This window comes from Hibiscus syriacus, unplaced genomic scaffold (genome assembly GCF_006381635.1).
Source record: "Hibiscus syriacus cultivar Baekdansim isolate YM2019G1 unplaced genomic scaffold, ASM638163v2 tig00116938_pilon, whole genome shotgun sequence".
NCBI lineage: Eukaryota > Viridiplantae > Streptophyta > Magnoliopsida > Malvales > Malvaceae > Hibiscus > Hibiscus syriacus.
In genome coordinates, this window is record NW_024063476.1 from 490,434 (window position 1) to 503,097 (window position 12,664).

At 38.6% G+C, this 12,664-nt stretch overlaps 1 protein-coding gene across 1 annotated transcript; it reads left to right on the forward strand.

Annotated features, from left to right (window-relative positions):
• On the forward strand, positions 1-11,692 carry LOC120188080 (CAAX prenyl protease 2-like). Its single transcript, XM_039191612.1, has 8 exons — positions 1-413; positions 678-737; positions 855-1,067; positions 2,815-2,926; positions 4,030-4,101; positions 4,312-4,374; positions 11,275-11,352; positions 11,470-11,692. Exons 1-8 carry the CDS (start codon positions 204-206, stop codon positions 11,601-11,603), a joined length of 942 nt encoding a protein of 313 aa, XP_039047543.1. The 5' UTR covers positions 1-203; the 3' UTR covers positions 11,604-11,692.
• The last annotated feature ends 972 nt before the right edge of the window (positions 11,693-12,664 follow it).

Sequence of the window (12,664 nt, forward strand, 5' to 3'; positions counted from 1 at the left end):
TCAGCTGCTAGTAAAGGGTTAATTTGATCGGAGGCTTTTAGGTAATTCAAAAATTGACTAACAAGAACCTGCCCAGGTCAAAACCCCATCTCACTGAAAGGGTATCAAAAGACGGACAAGAGATTGAACTGGAACCGGCTTTTCTTTCCCACCTTCACTTCCTCTCTCCGGTGTCCCAGGTCGCCGCCACAGCGAATCCAGACATGGAGGAAACCGAAGGTAGCTTATCGAAGCCAGTAGCAGTGATTGCTTGCATCGCTATGACATTCTTCTATGTTGCTATTCTCTATGTTCCTACTCTGATCCTCCGCCTCCCGCCTCCGCAATCCTACGAGAATTTCATGATCCGACGCTTCATTTGCGCCGCCGTTTGCTCTGTCGCGTCCGTTATTTTCTGCGCTCTCGTTCTTCCAGTTAACCTCTACAGTTCCTTCGTCTCCCATTTTTATTTCACTCGTATTTTATGCATTGCTACAAATTGAAATTTTTGTTATCCTATCAAGTACGAGCTAAATAGAAACTTTATTCATAATCAGAGATGATAAAATGTTAAAATTTGTTACAGGCATTGAAACTAAGTCGTTTCATGTAAAATGTAAAATCATCCCTTGTGCGTTTTAGGAAAGTGTTTTATTTGTTATTCTATCGTGAATTTTTAACATGTTCGATTATGCTAGATAAGAAATGGGGAGCCAACTTACTCGTTTGCGGTTTATGGCATTCGATCGGATCATTTTGTAAGAATCATATATCTGGAGTATATTTCCTACATTCATGTTATCGATTTATTGTTTATATTTAATGATCTGCTGATCTAAATCAGTGATCGAAATGCAATTTTATGTATGAAACAGTGGCAAGCAATGGTGTTTCCTCTCTTCTTGACTTCTCTTATGTATGCTGGATCTCTGATGCTCAAGTCTATGTTATTACTGAATATGTGGAAGGAGCGTAGGCATCAATATGGAGAGCCACTGTTCGGTTGTATCAAAAGTACCCTTCTATGCTTCCCGGGCCAGGTTTCCTCAGTAGCTTCTAATGTTTTATTCTGGAGGAATTTCATTGTGGTCAGTATGTTCACCATTTCAATTTTCTTCATCTTTGGGTTGAATGCCAAAACGCTTGCTTATATTTATTTATTTATTTTTGTTGAAAAGGTTGCATTTGCTTGCTTATTCTGTGAAATAGTTCTGATCAATTGATTATTATGTTATTGTAAGAATTATAGAAATGAGTTGTCAATCCCTTAAGTTAAGAGATTTTGTAATTATTTTCTGTTTTTTCAATTCCTTATTTCAAGGGATTACATCTCCTAGGATTAGTTTCCTAACTTAGAGTTTTCTAGTTTAGAGGCATAATTTGTATATAAATATGTAATATCTTCTACTGAATATATACATGAATAAAATAACAGAGACTTACTATGTTTAGAACCAAGCGGATCACACATTATTCAGAAATATTACACCAAGTGGTAAGATAACCCTCCTAATTGTCTATGTAGATGATATGACTATAAGTGGCAGTGATATAGAAGAAATAGAAAAGCTAAAGATGAATCTTGCAAAGGAGTTTGAAACCAAGGATTTAGGCAGTATGAGGTATTTCCTGGGTATGGAAGTTGCAAGGTCCGAGGAAGGGTTGATTATAAACCAGCGTAAGTATGTTTTGGATCTTCTTGCAGAAACTGGGATGCTCGACTGCAAACCAGTTGAAACTCCAATGGAGCCAAGCTTGAAATTTTGCAAGGAAAGGACTGTAAATCCAGCAAACAAGGAAACCTACCAAAGGTTAGTTGGGAAGTTGATCTACTTTTCACTGACCAGGCCTGATATTGCATACTCAGTGAGCATTGTCAGCCAACATATGAGTGATCCTCTAGAAGAACATTTGGAAGCTGTTAACAAAATTCTAAGGTTCTTGAAGTTTACCCCAGGAGCTGGACTTATATTTAGAAAAAATCAAGACAGAACAGTGAAGGTTTATACGGATGCAAGCTGGGGAGGTGAATTAACTGATAGAAGGTCAGTTAGTGGCTACTGTACCTACGTTTGGGGTAATTTGGTGACTTGGAGAAGTAAGAAACAAATTGTTGTCTCTCGAAGTAGTGTTGAGTCAGAGTTTAGAGCAATGGCTCTCGGAATATGTGAAGAAATGTGGATTAAAAGACTGCTCACAGAACTGGACTTAGATGACAAGAAGAATTTTGAGATTTTTAGTGACAGTCAATTAGCTATGAGTATAGATAAAAACCAGTGCAGCATGATAGAGCGAAACACATTGAGATAGAAAGACTTTTTATTTACGAGAAGGTTAACAATGGAGTTGCAAAACTGCAGTACATTCCGACGAAGAAACAGCTGGCATATATCTTCACCAAAGCCCTTCCACAAGTGACTTTTGATGAGCTGTCATTCAAACTGGGTATATACAACATATATACACCAGTTTGAGGGGGAGTGTAGGAATTATAGAAATGAGTTGTCAATCCCTTAAGTTAAGAGATTCTGTAATTATTTTCTGTTTTTTCAATCTCTTCTTTCAAGGGATTACATCTCCTAGGATTAGTTTCTTAACTTAGAGTTTCCTAGTTTAGAGGCATAATTTGTATATAAATATGTAATATGTTCTCCTGAATATATACATGAATAAAATAACAGAGACTTACTCTGTTTTCTACAGTTATGTGTTCCATTTGTTTGTTGAACAATCATTCTTATGAGAATAATAGTAATTGAAAATTAGAGGAAACATTTTTTGAAATTGCTTCCTGTTGGTTCAACCTTCAGTCCTTAATAGTACTTTAATGAACAGGCACCAGCAACAGAGGAGTTGGAGTTTAGAGCATGTATGATTCCCTTACTTCTTTGTGGGGGATTTAAAGTCTACGATGTCGTTTTTCTCTGCCCTACTTTCTTCAGTTTAGGTGAGTAGTTTTATTTGAGTTATTAAACACAGTTTGATCATTCATGTAGGGAGCATTTATTATCTTCTTTTCTTCTAGTGTTAAGTTATGTCTTATATAATTTATTTACATTTATGTCTTATAGTATTTATTTACATTTAGTAAGCTTACACATTGTCATTGCCTATATACTGTTGTTGTGTCTGTTCCACAATCTGTTTTTAACTTTTATCAGTCTAAAGAAGTTCAAAGGGATAAGGTTGGCACAAAATGATTTGTTGTTAAAATGTGTTGGTTATAGGGATATGGTTACCTATATACCGTTGCATGTGCTTGTTCATACTTGCTGGTGTTAGTGCATTTGCATGTGTTTCTGCATTTTTGAGATTTGTTTAAGCATAAGGCTTGCGATATGTGCTCCATTGCATTGCAATTCTTTTGGCATATAAACTTTTTTTTTGATAGGAATAGTAGGCCTCACTAAAAACCCCCTTCATGATTAACGAAACTTGAAAATAGTTCCTTAATCAGCGGAAGGAGGAAAAGAGTGCCCTAGGAGTTCATTAATCTTAAAACATTACAAAGTAATACAATGTCTAATCTCCCTCCAGAGATAAAAAGCCAAAAAGAACCAGCCCTTAATAGAACATAATACTCAACCAATACCAGACTTAGCTAGAACATCCGCCTCTATATTGGCTGTTCTACTAACCCATCTAATAAGACCTTCATAAACACTAAGCTTTTGAATAATTTCCTTAACAACTTGAACATAAACGACAGGACAAGAACCAACATCCTTGACCCAACCAATTGCCACCTTACTATCACTCTCGATAATCAATCTCTCTTTAAATTTGTGGCGAATAGATTCATAATAAAATAACCCCTTTAGGATAGCTTTCAATTCCATCAAAGTTGGGGGGTCCCGGACCAGCAGGGTCTTTGAAGGAGCCGAGAATCGAACCAGAACTATCTTTCAGAACGCCACCTAAACCACTCCTCTTCCAATCACTAGAAGTAGCCGCATCCACATTAAGTTTAATAAAACCTTCTGGAGGAGGGGACCAAGGAACCTTTTGGCATATAAACTGTTTTAACTCTGCTTTGTCGATGTCTTGCAGCATATTTGAACCATGTAATGGAGATATACAATCGGCATCATTATAGCTTGCTTAAAGCCTCCATGGTTGTACGTACAAACTAGATTTTCCTCGGAAGTCATAGCTGCATTTTCTGTTTAAGAGGAAAAACAATATATGAATGTACGAGTGGGCTTCTTGCTTTTCCTTTTTTAGGTGGAAGCTTTGGTTGGTTTTAAGCTTTTAGCACCTTTGTTTTAGGAACGTGAATGTTGTTTATCTTTGAGATGCGCTCATACGCCATTGCTTGTATGTGTTTCCCAGGTCTCCAGCGTGGCTACACCGTGGTCTTTGGTTCATATGCTTCATTTCTCTTCATTCGAACAGGTCAGCGGTTGTTTACTGATAAAATGTTATTATTTTTTTTCCTCTGAAGTACTTTTGGTTCGTGCTCCTTATCTGTTTTGCACATGAGCTGGCAAGATGTTTCTTTTTTATTTCAATACACATTTAGCTTTTCGTAAATAGAATGGATATAAATAATAAACTAAGGATGCGGTTTTTTGTAGTTTTCCTTGAACTAAATTATACAATGGAGAGAGTTAGTGAGAGAGAGAGAGTGAGTCCGTCAAAAGTAAGGTTCCTGGCGATAACCTTAGAGAGGTTCATGGTGGAATTATTTGGTCAGCGTTCGTTGATAATCTTAGCAGGAGAGTGAGTCATAGTGATTTATGGGCTCGTTTTAGTCATTTTGGTAAGGTTATTAAGGTGTTCATTCCGTTTATCAATAATAGACCGAAGTATAAGGTAAGCACGTTTGCTTTCGTCCATTTTGCAAGTAAGGAGGATCTGTGTAATGCAGTGGATAAGATGAACAACGTCCTGATTGATGGGAGGAGGATTTTAGTGGCTGTAGCCAAATATGAGAAAAATATCTGGGTCGAAGAGACAGAAAGATGGGAGGGTTGATGGAGTTAATAGTGCTGGTATCAGTGGGGGAATGGGTAGAAGATTGCCTTCTCAAGCTGACAGGGTGAGGAGGATGGAGATGCTGGATAAGTTTCATGATGGGAGGTCCTACAAGGAGGCGGTGGTGGGGGTGTATAAAGAGCCAGAGGGTGTGCAAGAGGGTATTCATTTTAATTCGAAGGAGCTGAATAACACTAAGGATGTTTCCATCCCAGTGGAGGATAGGGTCTGGCTTAGATCGTCTCTTACTGGTATCTTCAAAGATATTTTTGAACTTCATGTTGTGCAGAAAGCGTTAAGGAATGAGGGCATCAACGTAAAGGTTGTTAGGTGGGGTTTTTCTAAGAATGCGTGCCTGGTTGTGTTCCAATCGGTGGAAGAGAAGAATTTAGCAATGGAAGGAAAATGGGAAGCTTTGTCCTTCTGGTTTGAAAGGTTGGAGCCGGTATTGGATGAGGAAAGAATTCCCCGAGCTTTTTGTACGATCTCCATGATAGGAGTTCCTTTAAATTGCTGGTCGGTTCCGTTCTTCACTAGGGTGGTATCCAGGTGGGGCAAGTTAGTGAAGATTAAAGATGAAACTGCTCAGAGAGTGGACTGCAGAGTTGCACAGATGCTTCTTAGGGTAGTCAGCCCTTTTGACATCCCTGATCATACTTCAGTTACTACGAATGGAAGGAAATTTCTGATAAAAATTAAGGTTGATGGGGGGGATGATTTCTTTCCTGATTTTTCAGATCTGGCTGAAGAGGTTGTTCCAGAGGATCCTTCGGTGGAGAACTCCTCCGGATGGAGCACAGAGGATGGGCAGGCACAGCATGGAGGTCACGTGGGATGTCAGGAAATGTCAGAAATCCACAATAGGGTGCTGGAGTGGGTTGCAGACTCACAACGTGGTAATGTCACAGTTTCCGAGAGAGTTGTCTCCTCTCCACATGAAAAGTCGGAAGATCTTTTTGAAAGTAATAAAAGCGGGAAAAGTATGGGGGGGATCTTTTTAAGCTTGATAATGTTGACCGGGAGAGTGGGCCTAATTCAGGCCTTGGAGGGCATCAGTTGGCTGGTCTGGAGCAAGAAAACTGCCTAAACTCTATGGGCCGTAGTCCTTTTTCATCAGATACAGTTAAGGATTCAGTAGGGGTTGAAGTTGGAGGAGGGGCTCCGGTTGGTTTAAAGCTGATAAGTTTAAGAGATGGTTCACAAACCTGCTCTGCAAGTTCGTTATCCATGAAGACTGCTCCGGTTGGAAGGAAATTCATCAGAAGTCATAAGAAAACTTATAGTAGGTCGAAGTCTAGAAAGATCTGGAATCAGGTTGTGGAAAATTGTAATAATGTGCAGGATTGTAAGGAAAAGTCACGAGGGGTGTTCAATGGTGAGACAGGAAGAGCTTTAATTTCTAGAGGTTGTCTTTCTGATGTTTCCGAGGCTGCTGGTTTTTCGATAAAGGAATTGGACAGTTCTTGGGTGAGCAGACCATACAGGAGAATTAAAAGGTCTCTATTTAGGGAAGCTGTTGATCATGCTAGTGTTGATACTGTTTCCTCATCAGCTTTTCCTTTGCTGGTTGAGGAAGCAATTGCTACATGGGAAATTAGTAAGATGCTGGGGATATCTTTCAAGGAGGGGAAGGAAGCTTTTATACAAAAGATTGTTGAATTGGAGAAAGGGTTGAGTGGGGCTATCTGACCTCGAGATTTGTATGTGGGCTTTCTGGGTTCTTTTTATTTGAGTATCATGACTAAGCTAAGTATCTTGTCTTGGAACGTTAGGGGTTTGGGTAAAAAAGAGAAACATAGAGTTGTGCAAAAACTTGTTTCTGAGAAAAAACCGTCGTTTCTTTTTCTTCAAGAAACAAAACTTGAAAAATTACCAATGTCTTTTTTAAGGAGGAGTGGTTTGAATGGGTTGCAGGGGTTCGTTGAGTCTCCAGCAATAGGTTCATCTGGTGGTATGTTAAGTTGTTGGGATGATAATTTTTTTGAGATTGACGATCAGTTTATTCATAGGAGGTTTATTGCTGTTTTTGGAAAGATCAAGTCTAACCACCTTAGGTGTGGCTTCATAAACGTTTATGGTCCGTCTGTGGAGGAAGAGAAGGCTGCTTTTTTTGATGAACTGGAATTGTTTTTAAACGGGTTTAGTATCCCTTTGTGTGTGGGTGGGGATTTCAATGCCTATTTGAATGAAGAGGAGAAGTTAGGCAGAGGTCATAACAGAAATTCACTGGAAATTTTTAATCACTTTATTCGGCAAACGGGACTTATTGATTTGCCTCTTGTTGGGGGGAATTTCACATGGAGCAGTTATCGGGATTTGCCGACGGTTGTAAGACTAGATAGGTTTCTGGTGAACTGTAATTTCTCAGCAGAATTTTCCGGTATCAACCAGTTTCTTTTGCCTAAATCTATCTCCGATCATAATGTAATTTTCCTGGAGAGGGGGGTAGATAATTGAGGTAAGAGACCCTTTAGGATGTTCAATTATCTATTGTCTGAGGATGGTTTTGAGAAGATGGTTGTTGAGTCTATTAAGCTGTTCAAAGAAGAAAATTCAAGAGCTGGAATTTTGAGTATGCTTAGGAATACAAAGTCTGCCATTAAGTGCTGGTCTGGAGATAGAAATCAATTTCCTCGAATGGACATCTCTATGTTAGAGGACAAAATTCATCAGATTGAAAAGGGGATGCAACATCATCCTCCTTCCAATGATGTTGTCATTTCGACAGAGTTGAGGCTTTTGAGAAATGAACTTTGGAGACTTCTTAGAATCGAAGAGCAAATTTGGGTACAAAAGTCTAGAGAGAAGTGGGTCAAAGGTGGTGACCGTAATTCAAAGTTTTTTCACACTTGCGCTTCCATTAGGAGGAGGTTGAACTCTCTGTATGCTCTAAATGTTGATGGTGTCATCACCAAAGATCCAGGTCTTATCAAGTCTAGTGTCAGGGAGCATTTCTTTAAAGGTTTTAATTGTTGCTCAACAATGTAAGTGGAGGGTATTAACTTAGATTTCGCAAAAATTTCCCTGCAACAGAACCTATTGCTAGAGAAGGAGTTTACGGAAGATGAGATTTGGGGGACCATTAATTCTTGTGATAGTAATAAAGCCACTGGGCCAGATGGGTTGAACATGGGTTTTTTTAAGAACTTCTGGCTTAGCTTGAAAGGTGATATATTGAAATTCTTCCACAACTTCTATTTGGGTAAGGAGTGGGAGCATGGTATTAACCATTCCTTCTTAACTCTCATCCCGAAAGGTTCTAATGTTGGGAGTTTAGATGATTTCAGACCTATTTCCCTTGTAGGTGGGATGTATAAGATCCTATCTAAGTGCCTCGCGAGAAGATTGAGATGTTGCATCAATGATATTATCAGTGAGTCTCAATTTGCTTTCATTCCTGGGAGACAAATTTTGGATTGCTCTTTTATTGCTAATGAAGGAATTGATTTATGGAGGAAGAGAGGCTTGAAGGGTTGTGTATTTAAGGTAGACTTTAAAAAGGCTTATGATTCGGTAGATTGGGACATTTTATTTAAAGTTATGGCGAAGATGGGGTTCGGTTCTAAATGGTGTAGTTGGATCCGGATGTGTGTGTCAACTGCTTCGGTGTCAGTTTTAGTTAACGGGGTTCCTACTGATGAATTTCCTATGGCTAGAGGCCTTCGGCAGGGTTGTTCCCTGTCCCCTCTGTTGTTTAACCTTGTTGGAGAACTGCTTAACCTGCTGCTTCGTAAAGCAGTATCTTCGGGCCTCTTCAGTGGTCTGGTGGTTGGTAAAGATGAGGCCTCAGTCAACTTATCTCATATGCAATTTGCAGATGACCTAATCATTTTCTGTAGTGCTTCGAAGACTCAGATTGTTAATGTTAAGAGGATCCTTCGGGTGTTCGAAATTATGACTGGTCTGGAACTGAATCTGTCTAAGAGCAGATTATTTGGGATTAATATTAATGAGGAAGAGCTTCTTCAGTGGGCTAATGCTATTGGATGTCCTGTAGGACATTTTCCTGCGGAATATTTGGGGCTGCCTCTTGGTGCTAAGAGAAACTCTATGATGTTGTGGGATCTGGTAGTTCAAAAGTTTCATTCAAAGCTAGCCGGATGGAAGGCGAAGACTCTATCAATGGCAGGGAGATTGGTATTACTGAAGGCAGTTTTGGGTTCCCTTCCTATCTATTTCATGTCCCTCTTCAAGATGCCTTCTTCGGTGAGTGTTAAGCTGAATTCCATCATGGCCAGATTCTTATGGGAAGGAGGAGTGGAGGCTAGGAAAATCCATTGGGTCAATTGGACAAAAGTTTGCTCCGATAAAAGTGTTGGAGGTCTTGGTGCTATGAATATAAGTCTTATGAATAGAGTTCTCTTAGGGAGATGGTCTTGGAGGTTTGCTAACGATAAAGACTCAGTGTGGAAGAAGGTTATTTTCTGTAAATATAATTTGGATCCCAGTTTACTGCTGTTTAACGAGAAACTTCCTACACATGCTTCTTGGATTTGGAAATCGGTGGTCCTCAACCATTTCAAAAATGATCAGTTTGGAGTAAAGTTTCGTAGCAACTTTAAAGTCAGAGTGGGTGATGGAGGGAGCATTAGATTTTGGTTGGATAGTTGGGCACATGATTCCCCTCTTAAAGTGATTTTTTTCGAGGTTGTATGTGCTGTCTATAAATAAGTATGAAGAAGCTTTATGAGTTTGGGGAATTTCGATCTTCAGTTTGGTCTTGGCATGTTAATTTGAGAAGGAATTTGAGTGAATGGGAATTGGTTCAGTACTCTGATTTAATGACTCTAATCCACAATATCCCTCTTTCTCAGGAGTTATCGGATGGGTTGGTCTGGTATGGCAATGGGGAAGGTGTCTATACTGTTAGTTCGAGTGTTAAGTCATGCAGGCCTGTTGGTATAACAGATCCCTTTTGGAAGAAGTATGTTTGGAGGGGATCGGTGCCTCCTAGAGTGGAGGTCTTCTTGTGGCAGGTCGTGCACCAAAGACTGCCAGTTAAAGTTGAGCTACAGAGGAAAGGAGTTTCAACTATTGTGGATGTTGCTTGTCCTTTTTGCGGAGAGGCGGATGAAACCTCAGCACATTTATTCTTTTCTTGCTCGGTGGTGTGGTCGTTATGGAATAAATTTTTGATTTTCTGGGGAGTTTCTTCAGTTTTTCAAGACAATGCTCACAGCTTTTTGGTCGCTTGGGATGAATTGGTACCTAATTCGAAAATTTGGTCCTTCATTCCGGGGGTGGTTTTATGGACAATGTGGAAGGGTAGGAATGCAATTGTTTTCGAGGGGGGAAAGGTAGATCAGATTGATTTATTCTTTTTGGCAAGGTGTAGACTGGCTGCTTGGTTCTTAGCTTACTACAAGGTTGTATCTATCCCTAAGGACTCTCTTATTTGTGACCCTTCACTTGGGGATTGCTGCTCCTTATTAAGCTCTCCTATTATCAAAACTGTGTCCTGATCTAATCCTCCAGAAGGATTTATTAAGCTGAATGTGGATGCGGCTGTGACTGCAGATTGGAGGAAGAGTGGTGTTGGGGGCATTCTTAGAGTTCATGATGGTTCGGTGGTGGGCTCTTTTCAAGAGGCTGCTGGTCCAGGTCCTCCTGTTTTGTTAGAACTCAAGGCAATTATGAAAGGGTTATCTTTCTTTGACTCGTTTCAGCAGCGGTTTAAGGAAAGGTTAATTGTTGAATCAGACAGTAAATTAGCAGTGGATTGGGTCAAGAACATCGACCGTTGTCCCTATGTTTACTTAGACATTGTGACAGCTATTGTTGGCAAGGTTAGTGGACTGAATAGTAGTATTAGATGGGTTGCTAGGTCAGCCAATGTTGAGGCTGATAGTTTAGCTAAGGCTGGTATTGGATAGATCTCTGTTTTGTTTAGTTGGGTTTCTATTAGGTTTTGGGTTGCTTATTTGTATGATAGATTGTATGGTTGTTTTAAGTCTTTGTAACTTGTGGTTATCAATGAATTATTGAGGCACTCTTTTCCTCCTTCCGCTGATTAAGGAGCACCGTGTGATCCTTTAATCATGAAGGGGGTTTTTAAAGAGGCCTACCTTTCCTATCAAAAAAAAAATAAACTAAGGATGCAAATGCTTTAGCGTTGTTCCATAGAGGCAAACAAACCTGTCACCAAACTAGAATCAGATGAAGGTAAAACTCAATTGTTATTGTTCCTTTTTCGTGATATATTTTTTAGCTTACGCAAATCTAAAACACTATACGGGTTCTATAGCATTGGTTAGCTTATTGTCTCATTACAATTAATCCTCCTGCCTCACTGGTTCAGCTTGTATTAATTCTTGGCAGGAAACATTGTTGCTCCTTTAGTTGCTCATGCATTTTGCAATTATATGGGATTGCCAGTGCTGTTTGTACAGAGGAAAGGTACGCGATTAGAGTTTTCTATTAGTTGAACCCCCTTATATTTTTGCATTGTCATAGCATATACTAGTATGCATGCCTGGATAATTTGCTTTCGTTTTGTGTCCATGATATTTCTAGGGCTAGTTAGCATGGCATTCGTAACCGGAATGATATCATTTGGGGGGCTTCTGTTCCCTTTAACACGGCCCGACCTATACAATGAGAATACAGATAATTGCAGATGTTGGCAAGGATATTGCTCATGGAATTAAAAGCAGCTTTCCCCACTAAGGATGGAAAAATCATGATGATTATCAAATCTTATTGTACTCTTTAGGCCTGGATTTTTGACTTGACCCATTAAATTGTTGTACATTTTCTTTTTGTGAAAGGATCAGTTATTGTAAAATTATATTTATGGATTACTACTTGGCCCGTGAATGTGCTTTTGAGCTATTTATTCTTCACTTATCTATTTCACTAGGAACATTATTCAATGTGCGAGACCTTTGTTTTTATTGTTTTTGAAGTGTTTATTTAAGCACTTAATGACATACAATTCATCTAAATAAAGACATTTTCAAGTATCATTTGACAAATTTTATGGAGTTATTGCATCACACGTCCTTCAATTATGGTCCTCATTTTAAATTGGTCCTTAAACTTTTAAACATTCCAATTTCATCCATAATTTATGACTATCACTCCAGATTAATCCTCAAACTATTGGACATTTTAGTTTCATCCCTAAACTATAATCTTCATTCTAAATTTTTTCCCAAACTTTTTTGAACACTTCAATTTCATCCCAAATTATGTACTAATCACACCTCTTGTTAATAAAAATCGCTAGACCAAGTTATATTGTTATATGTTTGGGGGAAAAAATTTAAGTTCAAGTATGGTTGAAACTAATTACATATTTGGATGAATTTGGGGATGAAATTGGAAGATTCAAAAGTTTGGGGATCAATTTAGAATGAGAGTCATAGTTTGGGGATGGAATTAGAATGTTTAAAACTTTAAGGTCTAATTTAGAATGAGAGTCATAGTTTAGGGATAAAATTAAAAATATTTAAAAGTTTGAAAACTGATTTAAAATGAGGATTATAATTTGGGGACATATGTTTAAAAACCTATTTAAAATGAGGATTATAATTTGAGGACATATGATGCAACTAACTCAATTTAAGTATTGACAGATGCATACCTTGTGACATCAATACCTTTGACATAATATTGACAACAAATAAGATGTGAATATCATTTTGAACTTTAATAATTTTAGTATAGATACATTATCTGTAAAAGTATTTGAGACGAGAAAAGAAGT